We start from the raw sequence: 18,705 nt of genomic DNA, 5'->3' as shown, positions 1-18,705 counted from the left end.
ACTGGGAGGTCGCTGCAGGCCTCTGGAGATGGGAATGACACACAGACACATACAGGGTGGTGTTTTCAGGAAGGAGAACTCTGGCTACAGTGGTCAGAAACAAGCAGACTGAGTAAAAGCTGGGACACAAGACAGATCATCAGACACCGTCATTAGGGTGAGGACATGCACAATGGAAATGAAAAGAGGGGAAACGGTGATGTTGCATGCAGGCCAAGAAAGCTATGATTTTAAATACTCTCCCCATAGAGTGATCTTAAGGGTGCTAAAAACAAGTATCAGAGAAACGCTTGGCAAGGTGCATTTGAAGCCAGACCCTGAAGGTGTGGGAATCCTACACTTTGGGGCAGGTGTAAGTCCATCCAGGGATGATGTGTAAGGAACTAGCAAAGGGCGGGGACCCTGGCTGGTGGGCCCACAGTTAGGGCTGGAAGGGAAAAGAGGCAGGTCCAGAGAGGCAGGGTCCAGAGACCAGAGGAGGACGCAGAGAACACAGAATGCATTCATTCAGTAGGAACTGATTAAACCTCTGCTACGTGCCAGGCACTGGACTAGGGAAATACAGCAATGAACAGTAGGAGACCCTGAGAATAAAAAGAAAAGAGAGCGAAGAAAATCAAGGGGAGGCTGGTTAGTGTCACGAGTCACAGAAAATGGGCACCAGACCAAGCAGTCTGGAAACCTGGGTCCTAGGCTCAGCTCCACCAGGAGCTAGCTGGGTGACCTGGGTCTGACAAATTGCTTCTCTCACAGGGCCCCAGATGCAAGTGAAAACAAGAGGGACTTAGGGTGGATGCCCTCCCAGGTCTCTGCAGCTCTAAAGGCCTGAGCTCCACAGTGCAAAAAGAGCTGTTGCAGTTCTCTGTGGTGGTGAGGGGTAGGGGCAGAGCTGGACCATGGATCCTGATGCCCAGGCGAGAGCAGGCAGATGGCGAGGCAGATGGAGGCCTCGCACAAAGACTGCTCCTCCGAGGAGCCTGGCGGGGCTGGGGAGAGCGAGCGGGCAGGAGCCAGCAAGCCTTGGGAAACTTCCTGACAAGGGAAACTGGTGTGGTGAGGACAAAGGCTGCAAAAATCGAGAAAGTGGACAGAGAAAAGAGACCTGAGCTAAGACACAGGAGAGATTGGCTTCATTCCCCCTAAGCATGCAGATGCACCTTGCAGTGGAAACCCGAGGTTCAGTGACTAAGGTGCGCAAGTGCTCAGAGATCGGGGAGGGGGCTTGGGGAAGAAAGTGAGGTCTCGAGCAGTGGTGGTGGCAAGGAAGAGCAGGCTCTCAAGTCAGACAGACCCAAGTTCAAATCCCTGCCCCACTCTCCTCTAGCTTGGCAACTTGGACCAAGTTACTCCTCCCAGAGCTTACATTTTCCCAGCTGTCAAAGGGGAACAAGACAGGAACTACACCATAGGGGAGTGCACGGAGAAGATCCAGCAAGGCTCCCAAACAGCTGGCACTCTGCAGATGTCAGCAGCGACTGTGCCCACCCCCTGCCTTTATCTCTGGGCAAAGGCAAGGATAACTGGGGGAGCATAGAGGCTGGGAAGCCTGCGGGGGAGAGACCCAAACAAAAGGGGAAAGAAAGTAGAAGCAATGGTTGGGGAAATGAAAAGCAGTCCAAAGCACTGCCATGAAAAGCCGGGCAGGAGGGGAGTTTACATTAAGTTCTTCTAGAAACAGGAAATGTTAGAATGTTGACAGGCGATGGAGTCACAAGGACCACGGTCAACCCAGACGGGAGAAGCCAGCCCCAGGAAGCCAGGCTCATTACAAGCACACCCAAGGATCCAACAGTCCTCACCTAGAACACCAAGAAGGACAAGAAGTGATTTTAACAGGACCTGGCCACCAGTACCTCTAAAGGGTATACTCAGGGCCAGCTCTGTAGGTCTGTGATCTGCGCTCACACAAGATCCTGTGCTCAGAAGGTTTCCACACTGGGCTCTGCTGTCACCATCTTGGAATTCTTAATAAAATCTTAACAAGGGGAAAAGCATTTCAATTTTGCACTGGGTCCCACATATTACAGTCAATATTGGATACACTGGTAAAGAACATTCACTGGATTAACAAAGGCATAATAAAATCTACGGGCTGAAAGACAGTAAAGAGTTCCCTGTTATTATCAGACCAGAAAACAGTTATTCAAATTCTCACTGAAATCCCAACGTTGACCATTAATATCAATCCCAACGTTGACCATTAATATCAAGGACAAAACCTGTAACAGGTAACTCAATGCCTCCTTGAAATATGCTTTACTCTAGAATTTCTTTAACTCAAAAGAAATCACTGTAACTACCCTCATGGCATTCTGTGCAACCCCTATTGCAATCCTTCACTTGTACCTCCTCTGTCTCCTTTCCTGAGCCTTGACCGCCTAAAGGTAAGGTCATCTTGTCCATCTATGTATCCTCAAGGTATGGCACACAATAGGCCCGTATAAATCTTTGAGAAAAATGAACAAAAAGTCCAAGTGCCTTCAAACTGCTGATGCAAGTCATGAAATAAACAAGATTTGCTTGACTGGACAGCACAGAGAAAGGCTGCTATAACTGCATTTTTTGCAGCATAAATGCTGATGCCAGCAGGATGACAACAAGCTCAGTTCCTTAGAACACATCTCTGCCCTCACCAAATAGCCCTGAAGAAAGTCTATCTTCCGTTTTTGCAGTAAAACAGCCGTTCTACAAGCATGTCTATTCTAATTACAGACCCGTCCCAGGCTAATGTCATTTCCAGAATTTAGGTATCTTGATTCCCAAGGAGTAGGCCTTACTCAGCATATAGAACAGAGAAGTCGCTCAAACATTTGCAGGATAAATTCATCTACAGCACTTCAACTATTAATATGATTTATTGATTTTAGTAAGAAATTAGCTTTAAAAGTATATACATCCTCAACAGTGAAAGGACAGTCTTTTCAACAAATGGTGTGCTGGGAAAACTAGAAATCCACATGCAAAAGAATGAAGTGGAAGCCTCGTCTTACACCATATACAAAAATTAATTCACAGGACACCTGAGTGGCTCCGTTGGTTAAGTGTCTGCCTTCAGCTCAGGTCATGATCCCAGGGTCCTGGGACTGAGTTCCACATTCTCCCTCTGCCTGCCACACCCCCTGCTGGTGCTCACCCTCTCTCTCTGACATAAATAAATAAAATCTTTTTTAAAAAAATTAACTCAAAGTGGATTAAAGACCCAAACTTAAGACCCCTAACTATAAAACTCCTAGAAGAAACATACGAGAAAATTTTCATGCCATTGACTTAGCAATGACTTCTCGGATATGACACTAAAAACACTGGCAACAAAAGCAAAAATAGATAAATGGGACTATGGCAAACTTTAAAAAATTGTGCAAAAGACATAAAGGCAACCTATGGAATGGGAGACGATACCTACAAATTGTGTATCTGATTAGGGTTAATATCCAGAATATAAAAATTAACTCCTACAACTGAGCAACAAAAAATCAAATAATCTGATAAAAAATTAGCAAAGGACTCGAATAGACATCTCTCCAAAAAAGATATACAAATGGCCAGAAAGTACAGGAAAAGACACTCAACAGCACCAGTCATCAGAGAAATATAAATCAAATGTTGTATCCATTAGGATGGCCACTTTTGTCAATAGAAAATAGTTGGCCCCTGGGTGACCCAGTTGGTTAAGTGTCTGACTCTTGATTTCAGCTCTGGTCATGATCTCAGGGTTGTGAGATCGAGCCCCATCTTGGGTTCCACGCTGGGCATGGAGTCTGCTTAAGATTCTCTCTCTCCCTCTGCCTCCTCACCCCCTCACTCTCCCTCTCTAAAAAAGACTAAATTAAAATAAAATAAAAATTAAAAAATAAAAAGCTTTCAAAAAAAGAATAGAAAATTTCAAGTATTGATGAGAATGTGGAGAAATTAGGACCCTTGTGTACTTTTGGTGGGATTATAAAATGGTACATCCACTACAGAAAACAGGGTGAAAGTGCCTCAAAAATTAAAAACAGAATTACCATATGATCCAGCAATCCCACTTCTGGGTTTATACTTCAAAACAAAAACAAAAACAAAAAAAATGAAAACAGGATCACAAAAGACGTATCTGGACATCCATAAAGCATTATATACAATAACTAAAAGGTAGAAGCAAACTAAATGTCCACCAGAAGATGAATGGATAAAGAAAATATGATCTATCCATATAATGGAATATTATTCAGTCTTTAAAAAGAAGAAAATCCTCTCACATGCTACAACACGGATGAGCCCTGAGGTCATTATTCTAAGGAAATAAGACAGTTACAGAGACAAATACTATACGATTCTACTTATATAAGGTATCTAAAGGAGAGGTATCATATTTATAAAGACAGAAAATAGAATGGTGGTTACCAGGTGTTGGAGCAGGGAGGGAGTGTCTGCTAATGGGTAGGATGAGTTATCTTTGGGGTGATGAACATTCTAGAACTGGAAACTGGTGACAGTTGCACAACCTTGTGAATAAATTAAAACCACACACTATATGCTTTTAAAAAGTGGATTTGAGGGGTGCCTGGGTGGCTCAGTGGGTTAGGCCTCTGCCTTCGGCTCAGGTCATGATCTCAGGGTCCTGGGATCGAGCTCCACGTTGGGCTCTCTGCTCAGCAGGGAGCCTGCTTCCCCCCCCCCCCGCCCCTCTCTGCCTGCTGTTCTGCCTACTTGTGATCTCTCTCTGTGTAAATAAATAAACAAAATCTTTAAAATTAAAAAAAAAAGTGGATTTGATGGTATGTGATTTATATCTCAATTTTTCTTTTAAAAGGCAACTACGCCTGAGGCACCTGGGTGACACAGTCGGCTAAGCATCGGACTCTTGGTTTTGGCCCAGGTTGTGATCTCAGGGTTGTGAGATCAAGCCCCAAGTCAGCTCCGTGCTCAGTGGGGAGGGAGTCTGTTTGAGATTCTCTCTCTCCTTCTGCCCCTCCCTCCGCCTGTGTGTTCTTTCTAAAATAAATAAATAAAAATAAAAATAAAAAAATAAAAAAATAAAAAAAATAAAAATAAAAATAAAATAAAAAATTAAGTCTTAAAAAATCTATAGTTTAATTTTTGACCTGTTTCTCCCAAAATCTGTTTTATTCTTGCCAAGATGATTCAGCCAGTCACTAAAACCTGTGACCCAAGAGTCTCCCTTGTAAGTAATCTCTTACTGTTTGCCTAACACACACACCTCCGAGCTGCTCCAGAACCCTGAAGCTGGGAAGAGGGCTGACTTACTCTTTCAGACTCCCTCCCCAGCCACCCCCAAGCCACAGTTGAACCTTTGGGCCCAGCTGATTGGTCTCAGGTGGGGTACAGGACCCGAGCCACAGCTCCCTGAGATTCCTCCCTGTGTAAGAGATTTATTCCCTCTCCGGAGGCACGGCTGTAAAATGGGAGGGCTGGGACCTGCCAGCTGCCCCACTCCCCTGCCTCACGGATAAAACTGCTCTGGAGCATGAAGCTGAACTGCCGGAACATTCAGACCCTGCTTCCAACTCACTCTGGTGGTTCAAGTGAGCCTGTTGATGGGTTCACCCTTTTTTGCTTAAGTTAGTGAGAGCCTGACTTCTATCATGTGCAAACAAAACTCCAGAGCAATACACTCCTTTAAGTCAGGGAGTCAAAACGCCACTAAAACTGCAACCTTCTGCTCCAACCGTCTTCTGCCTGGACTCCTGGCCTCTTGATTCCACCCACCCTATCCCAGCTAGGGGCTCAGTCACGGTGACCTAACAAGTACGGCCCTGCACCTGCCCTGCTTAAAATCCAGCTGGCCTCCCAGTCACGTGCGACAGAGCCCTCGCCGTCTGCCAGTCCAGACCTCCACCTGCCCACTACCTCCCTCTCCAGCTGCACAACTCAGCCGCCCTCCCTGGGCCATTCCTGCGACCAGATACGGCCCAGCTTCTGCACGTGCTGATTTTTCTGCTCCCGTTTACTTTTCCTTGCTCTGTCCGTTTGCAAAACGTCTACTTCTCCATTCTCCACCTCAAACATCATTTCCTCGGGAAAAGCCACCCTTCTCCTAAGCAGGGTCACTCCCTACTTCTATCCCTGTACCTCACTCTCATAATAACTGTGGTGGAGACGGCCGGTGTCCGCCCGTGTCCCCTTGCCCTGACCACCTCAGGGCCCACTGGCCTGACTTCCAGCCGCCAGCGCCTGCACTTCTTGGCCTGACTGCTCCCCCCGCGTTGCCCACCCCTGGGGCAGACCAGAAAATGCTTGTGGATTCAATGCCCAACACACCATCCATGGAGTGTGCAACCAGTGGCCGATAAAGGCTGCCGTTCGAAGACCCCCCTGCCTCACCCCGGGTGTGGACAACCCAGGTGTGTGTTCTGCACAGGCTCCGAGGGGTGGAAACTGGTTTGGAGACTTATCTTTTTCTGGTGCCTTCCCTTGCCTGCCTCACTTCCCTTCACCCCTCCAGTAAACTCCTAGCGGTTAAACTCTTTCTCAGGGTCGGCTTCCAAGGCCATACAAACACCAGCATTTTCACAGCATTTACCGTCTCCCAGACACTGTTACTGCAAACGTGCATTCCGTCTTCGGAACAGCCCCGTAAAGGTAACCCAGAATTTAGGTGTGGGGACACTGAGGTTAGGAAACCTGCCCAAGGCCCCAGAGCTAGTAAATACGGTTCACATTTTTCACATTCTACTGGAACCATCTCTCTGCCACGTCTCCACGAGACCAAGGACCTCCTGAGGGGGTTCCTTTTTGTTTTAATCTTTCTCAGTGCCCTCAGCATCCAGCAGAGCCAGGCCTACGAGCGCACACTCGAGACAGAAAGCTTTCGAAGGTGCCTGCTCTCTGCTCCCTGGACACGAGGTATGTTTTTCTCGCCTCGGGGCCTTCGCTCCAACAGGAGTCCTGAGAGGCCTCTCCTCACAGCCCTCCAGCCCTGGTCCACACAGCCTCCCGCCGGCCACACACACACAGAACAGCGGCCCGACTGCTGCTGTGGAGGCCCAAGGGAGGAATTCTGTGGGGCGAGCGACGCGAGACCACATGGAACCCCGATGCCTCATAAACAAACCGAGTCCCTCACACACGAGCCGGTGTGCCTCTGCCGAGCTATCCTGCGTTTTCACACAAAACATCTGTCTGCTTCCCTGTAACCTCCACTAAGACTCAAGTCTCCCCAATGCTAAATGTCTTCCCTCAACCCTGTTCTTCCCCCCCCAGCCGCCACCCCTCCCGTGACCAGTGCCACACCCCTGCCTCCCACACGCTTGTCAGCTCGCACCTCAGCGCACCTCAGCCACTGCCACTTTGGCCGCCCACTCGGGCTGGAGCTCCGGGGCTAGGCGTCCGTATGCTGAGGAAGATCTTCCCGGGAGCAGCCTCTGGGCTAAGATTCGAACTCTGAGGAGGCTTCCGAAGGTGGGGTTCAGACCCCTCCGTCCTGACCCCTGTCCTCAAACTGCACCCCAATGGTCTTCGTGCTCGTGCGCGCTCCGTGAGGGCGGCCAGGCGTCCCCACTCTACCAAAACGAGGCATCTTTTCCCATCTTCTGTCCTGCAGGCCACCGCTCGAGCCAAAGCCAGGCCAACACCTGCCTACGGCCTCGTCACTGCCAGGCCCCCACGTCCTCAGCGCAGACCGCGTCGTCCGCCACTCAAAACCCCTCGAGGGCCAACTCCTGCCTGAAGAACAACAGCTGACCTCCACGTCAACGCGCTCAAAGCAGTCTGGGGGCTGCCCGCTCCTCACTAATCCCCACCCCCAGCCCCTCAAAACCCATCCCAACACACGACTCCACTCGACCCCATTCCAGCGGGCATAGACCTTTCCGATCTCGGGAGCTGTGCTCAGGCTTCTCCCTGAACCCGTGGTGCTTTCCCCGCCTCGCACCTGAAAGGCCCCTCAGACTTCCAGGACCCAATGAAAACACCCCCTCCGCCACCTCGGCTGGCTGCAGACGTGCACCCCGACAGCGGGGCTGACCGACAGGAACGAAGCCCCCCTCCTCAACATTCCCAAAGTAAAACTCAACTCTCACTTCACATTTTAAGGTCAACGTATCTGTCAGTCAATATATATTTTTTTAAGTGTCAAGTGACAAAACCCAACTGAAAAGAGTGTCAGTAAAAGGGAATTCACGACCTTCTGTAACCAAGCAGCAGCGCTGGCTTCGGGCATCGCTGTCCCAGGCGGGTCCAGGATTCGAGTGAGCCACGGGGCCTGTCCCCCCTTTCTCTCCCAGCTCTCCTCTCCTCTCCGGCCTCTCCGTGAGCCCCTCTCCACATGGGAGCAAACACAGGTGCACAATCTTACAAGGAAGAGATACCCTCCCCCCAGCGGCCATCCGAGCAAATCTAACGAAGACTGTTAGGCTCTCCTAGAGTCACACGTCCACCAAGGAAGCTATTTTGGCCAACGGAAGATGCTGACGAGAGACCAGAAGACAGGATGAGAAGAGAAGCCAGGGAGCTTCTGCCTCTGCCCAGAGTCTTTTGCTCTGGTTCAGAGAGCATCCCCGGCAGCAGCTGCTTCCTCTCCGGGCCTCCCCTCCTCAGGGGACCCCACCCTTGTGGAGCCGCCCCGCCATGCTTCTAGTTCCCACGGAAGCTCAGAAGGGTTGTAACATCACCTCCTCTCGCTGACCCTCCGGCCCTGAGGGTGACAGCAGTTTCCTGCTGTTGCTGCTCTGTTAATCTCACCATCTTCTGCTTGTCTTCTCGCGTCTTCCATTGCCTATGTAACTACCTCCCTGTATTACAGCCTTTCGGTTTGAGATACCTACAGAGGTTTCTCACCCTGACCGGCCCACGACTGATACAGACGCAGACAAAGAACAGGCAGAAATGCGAAAGAAGATACGGAGGGTACAGCCCCCAGGAGTAACCGCCGTCACCACCTCCCATTTATTAAAGGCTCCCCACGTATCAGGCACTACTCTAAGTGCGGACTCCCCAGATCCTCACGTTGACCCCGTGCCAGAGCTGCTTCAGTTGTCCCCTCTTTACAGATGAGGAAACTGAGGCTCAGAGAGGTTAAATAATTTGCTGTCGCATAGCCTGTAGGTAGGCAGGGCTGGGATTCAAACATAAGACAGCCAGGCTCCGGCGTGCCTGGAAGCAGAAAGGGCTTCGACAGCATCAAGGGCTGGAGGAAGAGGAGGTCAGGACAGCCGAGGACGGTGAACCAGCTAGTGGATTTTGCAAGAAGGAAGTCACGAGTGAAGTCAGAAACCAGACAGCAGTGGGCTGAGGGGTGAGCGGGGAAGACAAGAAGGGCAGACCGTGCCTTCAAAAAGTTCCACTGGGAGGAGGAGTCACAAAAGAGATGCTGAGACAGGGAAGAAGAAAGCCTCACAGCAGAGTTTTCTTCACTCCTCGTTTGTTTTACAAGTGAGGGGTGACCGGAGCGTGTTTAAGTACTGATGGAATGAGCCAGGCGGGAGGGAGTGTGAGGACACAGGGACGAATGAGGGTGACACAGAGCAAAGGTCTCTGAGAGGCCAGACAGGGCGGGCCACACAGTCGCAGAGAGGCCTAGAACCCCGTCTGTCTTCTCATCAGCAGAACGGGAGGGCAGAGGAGAGGGGCGGAAGGTGTGAGCCACAGAGAGAAGCCTCGGGTCAGCCGCGGCGCCCAGCAGGAGCCTCTGTGGAAAGGACGGAGCGCCCAGCACCGCTGAGGCCCCAGCTGGGGTTGGTTCCCGTGAACTGACCCCGGCAGCGATTCGCAAGCTGTGTTCACACCCCAGGTGTAGGCAAAAGACCTGAACCTGCGGAATGATCCAGGCTGGGTGTAAAGGAAGGAGAGCAAGGGAATGGAGGCCGGGACCTGGCAGGAGGCGCTGACCGGAGGAGCCGTGCACGGTGAAGGACGGAGGCGAGCAGACGCAGGCAGCAAACAGGTGCAGTCGGTCCTTGCTGACTGGGAGCGGGGGAGGCAAGAGAAGATGGTATCTCATGGCACTAACTCAAAGCCCAAACCATTCCAGGTATTCGAACGCAAGGGTGTGGCCTGGAGAGGGCAGCTGAACTGAAAAAAGAGGTCAAGGTGTGTGGAAATGAAGTGAAGAAGCCAATAGTTTTGAAGGTTTGAACAGGGTCTCTTGAGGGGAGGGTATGATTTGAAAAAACAGTGAGTTGAGGTCTAGGGATTTTTTTTTTTAATTTTTATTTATTTATTTGAAAGAGAGGCAGAGGAGAAGCAGGCTCCCCACGGAGCAGGGAGCCCAAAGCGGGGCTCAATCCCAGGACCCTGGGCTCATGACCTGAGCCGAAGGCAGAGGCTTAACCGTCTGAGCCACCCAGGCTCCCCAAGGCCTAGAGATTTTTTTTTTTTTTTTAAGAAAAAATTTTTTAAGGATTTTACTTATTTATTTGAGAGAGAATGAGTGAGAGAGAGCATGAGAGAGGAGAAGGTCAGAGGGAGAAGCGGACTCCCCAAGGAGCTGGGAGCCTGATGCGGGACTTGATCCTGAAGTCCAGGATCATGACATGAGCCGAAGGCAGTTGCTCAACCAACTGAGCCACCCAGGAGCCCCAGATCTAGAGATTTTAATGAGTTAGAAACAACAAGGAATGAAAAAGTCATGAAAGTCCTGTAAAATAGACATTTGTTTCTGCTTGTCCCCCATTCGTTCATTCCTCCTCCTATTAGCAGCGTCCTGATTCTGCTTTGGAAACCACCTCCATCCTCCCCCAGCTCACACACGGCTCCTAAGATACTAACAATATTCTCTTAAACTGGGGGATAGGAGGAACAGGAGTATTTTTTGTTCTCTAAACTGTATAGATACATTTTATCCTTTAAACATTTTATGTACTTTATATGTACATTTCACCATTCAAATGCACAGACCTACAAAACATTTCCCTTCTCCATGCTCCAAAGATAAGGATCTGCGTCAGGTCCGGGCAATCAGTTAACAAAGCTGGGTTCCAGTGCCTGACCCAATTGAGGCTCCCGAGACACCAGCCCAGGGCTTTGGCTGGGGCTATCAGGAAAGAGGTACTCTCTTTCTGCTGAAATTGTGAGGCTTATTTGTAGAACATATCCCTTTGCTAGCCTGAGAATAAAACTAACACAGAAGAAAGCAGAGCCAAGAGACGGAGAGTGACAGATTTCCGGTATCATTTGAATACCTAGCTCCAGCCACTCCTGAAGCCAAACTATCTGGGGCTTTCCAAAGATTTTTTTTTCCTTTGCCAGTCTGTATTTGTTTATAGCCTTTTAACTAAAAGGAAATGAATTTCAGTGCAATAGCCAAATAAAGGGCTCTCAATTCAACAGCCTGCGTGACCTTTTTCAACACGTAAGTCAGATCAAGTCCTCCTTCCACTCAAGACTCTGAATGTGGCCTCAAAGCAAAGGCCAACATTCTCAGGGTGGCCTATGAGACCCTCCATGGTCTGACCCTCCCCTCTCTGCTGTACGTCAACAACTCTCCATTGTCCATTCTGCCCCAGCCACGGTGGCCTCTGGGCTCTTCCATAACACACCAGACAGATGCCTGTGAGCCTCCAGCTGGACACTCCTCCAGACATCCACTTGCTAACTCCCTCCCTCACCTCCTCCACGTCTCTAAAATCTCCAGTTCTCAGGAAGGCCTATCCAAATTTTCCTCCCACAGCCAGTGATCATGAACCCCCTCCCCAACCTACTTCTTCTCCCTCCCATAGCATGTATTACATAACATAGGACATACTCACTGAGAAGTACCCAGTGAGGGCAGGGGTCTTCAACTGGCTGACTCCGCTCAAGTTCCTGGAACAGTGCCTGTCTCCTGGTAGGCCCTCAAATAAGTGACTGACCAATAAAATGACATGGGCCTCCGGGGAGAAGAGCTTGGTTTGTAAAGGGCAGTGGGGAGAAGGGGACACCGATCCCCATCTCCTGATCCTGATATAAGCGGAATAGGAGACAGAAAGACACCTCCACTCTGAAGACTTTGGGAGAAGCCATCACTGAAAAGGGCAGAAAGTAGGCGGAAGAGTTGAGTGGAGAGATTGAGGATGTGGGAAGGGGTGTTAACCACAGCTGGGCCTAGAGTGGGCTCAGTGTATGAGTGTCGGGAGGGACACAGAAGCTTGGAGCATGAGCCAGGGGAGAAGTAGCCCAGAGTGGTTTGCAGATGAAAGACAGACAAGAGTCAGGCCAAGTGGTTTATTTACATTTTAGGTGGAGATGAAGGATGTAGTGATAGAAGGCCTGGTGAGGCATGGAAAGAATTAGTCCTAGCAACCCTTGGAAGCCAGGAAGGATTCTCCCATGACTCCAAGGTTTGAATGATTTTAGAAGTTAGTGGATGAAAAGCCATCATATTTGGTTGTTGTTTCCATCTCCCGCAAGCATCACAGACACCACCCAGAAGTGTCTGTGGGACCAAACCACGAGGCTTCCCCATTCTTGGCAACATCCTGGGTCCATAGAAAGCAATTCCACTCTGTAGAATACAACAACCCTGAGCCATGAGCAGCCTGTCAAACCCTCATTCTCCAAGCCCAGAAAAGACTCTGAACCAGGCATCCAGGGTCACAACTCCATTGTCCAAAAAGACGAGAAAACAGGTTTCTTTTCAAAGACAGATCACAGCACTCAGCTTTCCTACCTGTCCTCCAATGACCCCCATGCTGCCGGGGCAAGAGAAAGAGGCCAAAGTGAAGGCTTCCTTCTACTGGTCCTGACTCACCTCAGTTGAATGCTAGCTTCTCTCTACAGAAATTTCCCCACAGTCACTAGAACACACGTGCATGCCAAGATTCAAGGAAAATGTTACTTCCAGTCAGGGAAAGAAATTACATTACTTAACCTCTAAGGAAAAGTGGCTTGCTATAAATCAGGCCCTTGGGAGTGATGTCATTTTGATGCTTACAGCTGCAAGGAGACTTATTAAATATTCAATAATTAATAATAACAGCTTCAAGATGGTCTTTCACACAGAACTGTCCCTGTAAAGAAAGCCAGCAGTAATTAGACCTGGGCCTGATTTCCCACCCACCAATGAGCTCTAAGTGGAACAAGGCATTTGTCCTGCTAGTATTTATTAGGAAAATGCCCATATTTCTGAGACAGGTATCTGCCAAGAGTGGATCATTAAGCAAATGTTTAAATCATTGGGGACACCTGGCTGGCTCAGTCAGAAGAGCATATGACTCCTGATCTCAGCATCATGACTTGAGCCCCATACTGGGCATAGCAATTACTAAAAATAAGGGTAACAGTAACAATAATAATATTAATAATAATTACAAATTTTTAAAAAATAAATAAAATAGCCATTGGCAGCAACCAGCATTCAAGATGGCTCCCATATTTATACCACCTGGTATTCATACCCTCTTCCCACTTTGTACTAGCATTGGTCTGTGTGACAAACAGAATATGGCAGAATTATGTCGCTTCCAAAATTAGCTTATACAAGAGTATAGCTTGAGTCCTGGGATCTCTTGCTCTCTTGGACCACTTGTTCTGAGAGAAAGCTAGCTGCCATGTCAAACAGCCCAATAAAGAGGAGCTAAAGCCTGCCAACAGCCGAGTAAGTGAGCTTGGAAGCAAATCCTGCCCAAACCCAGCCTTCAGATGACCCAAGCTCTGGTCAACACCTTGACTGCCACCTCAATAGAGACCTGAGGTCAGAACCACCAGCCCAGCTGCTCCTAGATGACACTATTGACCCCCACATACTATTTTCAGTGCTAAATTTTGGAGTAATTTGTTACACAGCCATAGATAATAAATTCACTATCCTGAGAAGGAAATCAGAAGGTTCAACTTCGGTCCCTGTCCTACATGCCTGTAGGAACAATTTCTCGGTCTAGAAGAAAGCAACAAATTATTTATCCAGTCACTCAACAATTGCTTATTGAATGCCAAATATGCACAAGGTATTTCCAAGCAACACAACCCTTCATATAGTGTATCATCTATAAAATAAAAAGAAATAATCACAAACGCCAACACACCGACCTCAAACTGCTCAATCCATTGGTTTCATTCGCTTTTTAAGTCCTTTTGCTCCTAACGCTCTACTCTCCACTCCTGGCTTTCATAAACTCTTTAAGGTACACCAAGTTCCCCTCCATATCTATCTTGAGTCCTCTGTGCACTACTAATACACTCATTTTTACTGTACCACATGTCCTCCAATCTATGGGGTAAAGAATTAGGTCCTCCGATCCCATTTAACATTGGGATTAGGAGGAATTCATTTCGTATTTTACCAGGAAGAGGGAATCCTGATCACAAGTGTTAAGACCAATTCTAATTTCTGCAATTAGTGAGTAGGTGGCCGCAGCAGGGCTGACAGAATCACAGCTTAAGCTCTGGTCACAGCTGAAATGGAGGGGTGGGGGATGCCGCCCCTTAACCCTTCGAGGGACTCTGCGGTCTCTCAAAGCAACACCAGGATTATGCTGCTCTAAGAAAATCGGGAGCCTCCTCCTGCACAAAGAAGGTCAAAGGGCGAGTTTTCTTCCCATCAACCACAAAACCGGCCTCTGCCAAAGCTAACCAGTGTGGAGGGCCGTCAAAGGTGAACCGAGCCCCAGACGGAAAACCACAGCGAGACTCTCCCCTCGCCGGCTGGGGTCTGAGTCAGGTGACTCCGCAGGGCACACAGCAAACCTAAACAAAGATCACTCCCCACATGACAGAGCGTGGGGAAAATGACTCTGGCAGTAACACCAAGGCTGCCAGTCCTACCACGGAAAACCATTAACTCTTGCTCCTTTGCAGTCCCAGGAAAGTGGGGAGCTACAAGTTACCCGGCAGCTTAGCCTTCGGGGATGCTCCTGGAGGAACCTGGGACCCCCCCCATCCCAGGACACAAGCGCCGGGCACTGCACACCGGCCAGCGGCCCCAACACGCGGACAGGACCCCTCCCCACCAGCTGTCACTGGCACCCGCCCCCTCCGGCCGCTCTCCGCGCCGCTACGACCCCGCGGGGGCGGCTGGGAGGGACGCTTTTTCCAAAGGCTCTAGGGCCCAGGGCACGCCCGCCCCCGGGCAGGGGCGCCAGGGTGGGCGCGGCCCGGCGCCCAGAGGGAGCTGCGGGTCCACCATCCCCCGCGAGAGCGAAATGCGCCTCCCGGTCCCCAGCCCCGTGCGCCCCACCTTGTCGCCGAAGCTGCGGGCCATCAGCAGGTCCGGGCTGGGCGTGCTGTCGCCGCCCACGGCCTCCTCGCTGCTGGAGCCGGCCAGCGGGTGCGGCATGTCGAGCAGGGAGTGGGGCCCGGTGGACGGCAGGCCCTTGGGGGGCCCGCCCGACATGGCGCGCACGGCTCGGGACGCGCCGCCGCCGCTTCCTCCTGTGCCCGCCGCGGCGTGCTCCCCTAGCGCCCGCGCCCAGGCTCCGCTCGGCCGCAGTCGGTCGGAGGCCCTGCACCGGCCGGCCGGGGAGCCGCCGCCGCCGCCGCCACCCGCCGGCTTGTCTCTGGCCGCGCGGGGCCGGGCCGGGCCGGGGTGTGCTGGGCTGCGCTGGGCTGCGCTGGGCTGTGCGGGGCTGTGCGGGGCTGGGCTGCTCCGCACCGCGTACCCCCTCTCCGCGCCCGAGCCCGCCGCGGTTCGCTCGCACCTCGGCCGGGGGCGCCCAGCCCGCTCCGCCACGCCGCCCAGCCCGCTGGCGGCCCCGCCCCCGCGGCGCCTCGGCCGGCCCCCGAGGGGGGAGGAGGCGGGAAGGGAGGGGGACGGGGAGGTGCGCCCGAAGCCCCGCCCCCGCCCGCGGCCCCGCAGGAAGTGCACGCGGAGCCCTCGGCCGCTGTGCTCCGCGTGGCCGGCCTTGCCTGCAAGAGGCCGCTCCGGGGGGCGCCGCGCGTCGTCCCCAGACAAATGTTTAACGGAAATCAGAGGTGGAAAAAGACGTTGGAGCATCCTCTTCCATTCCACCTGCGTTTACCGAGGCGTCCGCGGCCTCCACGCGCGGGGCTGGGGGCTTTGGGGCCCGCACGTGAGTCGGGATCTTCTGGCCTCAAAGATAACCCAGAATGGACGGAATTACGCTGCGTATTATAAGAATGGCATAAAAGGCTCTGAGGCGCAGAGGAGCTGGAGGACATGGGGTGGGGAACCTAGAAGGGAATTCAAGGAGGCAGTGGGAGGGCCATCTTGCTTCGGCAGTGGAGCCCGCTGTGTGTAAGGCTAACCTCAGTGAGCCTCAGAAAAGACAGGGAGCGCTACACATGATGTATGATTCAAACTCACACCTTCACCCTGCTGCTGCCCTTTGGGAGAACTGTATTCTTCCTGCGTTTGTGCTTCCTTTCCAGACCTCTGGCTGAGCTGAATTCTCATATTTATTTGTTAGAGTGGAGATAGTCAAGGCGTTATGTGAGCTTTCGGGGGGGGGGGGTGGCAATTCACCTCCTTTTCCCACCTTACCTGGTTCTCTGAGGACCAGGTCAGTAGAGGGCATCAGTCCGCACAAGAAAGGATGGCTTCTAGCAAAATAAAGGGCAGGGTGGCTCACTGTGAGGGTGTACTTTTCCTGTCGATTTCCAACCTCTTTAGGTCTGTCCAGTTTCACCTGACAAATTTTGAAGTTGGAATTCACCGTGTTCTCCGCCACACCTTTATCGCAAAACAAGTCATACTTCAGCAGCAGGAGAATGCAGAGAGTTGAACCTGATCCAAAATATCGCTCAGAGACCCACTGAGTTTCAAAGACCTACGTTATTTCCCCTGGTGTAATTCGCTGGGCCTTAGTCCTCAAGTGATCATCTTCTCTCTCCCCCACATGGGTCTGCCTTGGTAGGGGAGAGCAGGATTCAGAGGGCACTGGCAACTATTTTAAATGCTGCCTCTGTCTATCTCACAAGAATGTCAAAGTCTGGTCCTCCTAGAGGTGGGTAAAATTAATACTTTTTTTTTAAGATTTTATTTATTTATTTGACAGACAGAGATCACAAGTAGGCAGAGAGGCAGGCAGAGAGGGGGGGGAAGCAGGCTCCCCACCGAGCAGAGAGCCCAATGCGGGGCTCGATCCCAGGACCCCGGGATCATGACCTGAGCTGAAGGCAGATGCTTTAACCCACTGAGCCACCCAGGTGCCCCAAAATTAATACTTTTATTTTCAAGGGTTGCTTATGACTACTACAGACCCTATGAACTGTTCTAATTAGCATCAAAATAAATAGCATGGCTATAACAAGAATCAGTGTTCTATAGATGGATAACACAGGTGTCCCTTACTGGATAGTGTTATTTATTTTAACAAGCTAGCCACTTTAACCTAACAGCTTACTTTATGAAGACTCCACTCAGCTTTCTCCTCAGGTCACCAGGGAAGAGTGAAAAGAGAGCCACATTTGGACTCCTGCTAGTCACTACAAGTGTGTAACCATGAACAAGTTACCTAACCTTCACGAACCTATTTCCTAACCTAGAAAGGAGGAGGGAACAGGTAAGAACAGCTGCATTGGTGGTGGTTGTGGAACAGCATATTCGGTAAGTAATAAGCAAAATGCTCATGTAGAAGAGACATTCCCTAAATGTTCATTCCCTTCCTCTCTGTCAGGTTTTCTCTGCTGTTGTTACAAAATGATAATCCTGGAGTTTTCATAACTGAACGTGCTACACTCCAAACTCCTCTATTTGTTTGGGTCAGACTGCCATTTTTCTGTGCTCCCACCAAAAACAAACAGCCCCCAGAAAACCAGAGCTCCTAAAAGGCCATATGAAAGAGTTTATTCATTTATTTTTCCCGTTTCCTGGTTGGTCAGTGGCATCTGGCCACAACGATCCGGTGGGTAGTCATCAAAACTAAAGAAAGTGAACTTCTATGGAAAACATTTTGGTATGAAGTTTCCACCATTCAAATTTAGCCCAGGACTGCCTACTCATACTCACCACTTCCTGTTGTATTTCAGTGTTCCTTGTGGTGGGAAATTGTCCCTGAAATAACGTTAAGTGTCCTAGAGTATGTAACTATGGCTCTACTGAAAGTTTTCAGAGCAACATGGTGAGAAGGAAGAAACGTGAAGTTTGTATATCTGAACAGAAGGTTGTAGTGTTTGTCGGAATTTCTGGAGGGAAGCTTGGATCTCTAGGGTTGAGCTGTGAGGAAGAATGAACTGGATGATACGTGCCTGGGGGTACCGGGGAGATGCCACCAGTACCTAAGAACGCAGGATGGGGTGGGCCTTCCACCAACCACAGGGAATCTTGGGCGCTTAGGCAGGCACCTTTCAGGAAACAGGGCCTCGGACCCCAGAATTTGGTAAGTTTGCCAAGCTGGAATCCTGTAAACCTCACTAGCAAGTCTGTCAGGGCTTTCCGTGAGCACCCAGACTGCGGACCTCAGAAACAAAGCAGAGTCCCAACAAAGCATTCCCTCTTTCTCTCCCCTGGTACAGCATGTGCTTAGCCCTTATTCATGTTTGTGTTAGCTGCTTATCCTCTCCTGGTTTTTAATACAATCGTAGCTTTATTTTATATGGCATCCCAAAACCCGCCTCAGAATAACACCACCACTTCTGAAGTGGACGGCTGAGGAGGACAAAGGAGGTTTTCAAAGAGCTTTCAGAGTGACATGTAGAAAGCCACAGAAGGCTGTCTCAAACAAGAGGGGCCACTGAGAAGACACCATCGCCGACACAGGCAAAATTGTGTGGACAGTTTAATTCAGCCAGTGATGTCCCAGGAAAAAGCGAGGGCCAGCAGGTCCACTTGAGGCCAGGATCTGAAGAGTTTTGCAAACAAGAAATTGGACCTTGCCCCAGAATAGGAGAGAG

At 50.5% G+C, this 18,705-nt stretch overlaps 1 protein-coding gene across 1 annotated transcript in view; it reads right to left on the bottom strand.

Annotated features, from left to right (window-relative positions):
* SNX30 (sorting nexin family member 30) overlaps window positions 1–15,503 on the bottom strand; it is a 104,286-nt gene extending 88,783 nt beyond the window's left edge. Inside the window, exon 1 of the mRNA XM_080819189.1 lies at window positions 15,092–15,503. Within this exon, the coding sequence (XP_080675315.1) occupies window positions 15,092–15,247 (156 nt within the window). The 5' untranslated portion in view covers window positions 15,248–15,503. The remainder of the gene's footprint in view (window positions 1–15,091) is intronic.
* Window positions 15,504–18,705: the final 3,202 nt, after the last annotated feature.

This window comes from Martes martes (genome assembly GCF_963455335.1).
Source record: "Martes martes genome assembly, chromosome: 12".
NCBI lineage: Eukaryota > Metazoa > Chordata > Mammalia > Carnivora > Mustelidae > Martes > Martes martes.
Note: the sequence above shows the minus strand (reverse complement) of the source record. Positions and strands in the feature narration are given on the sequence as shown.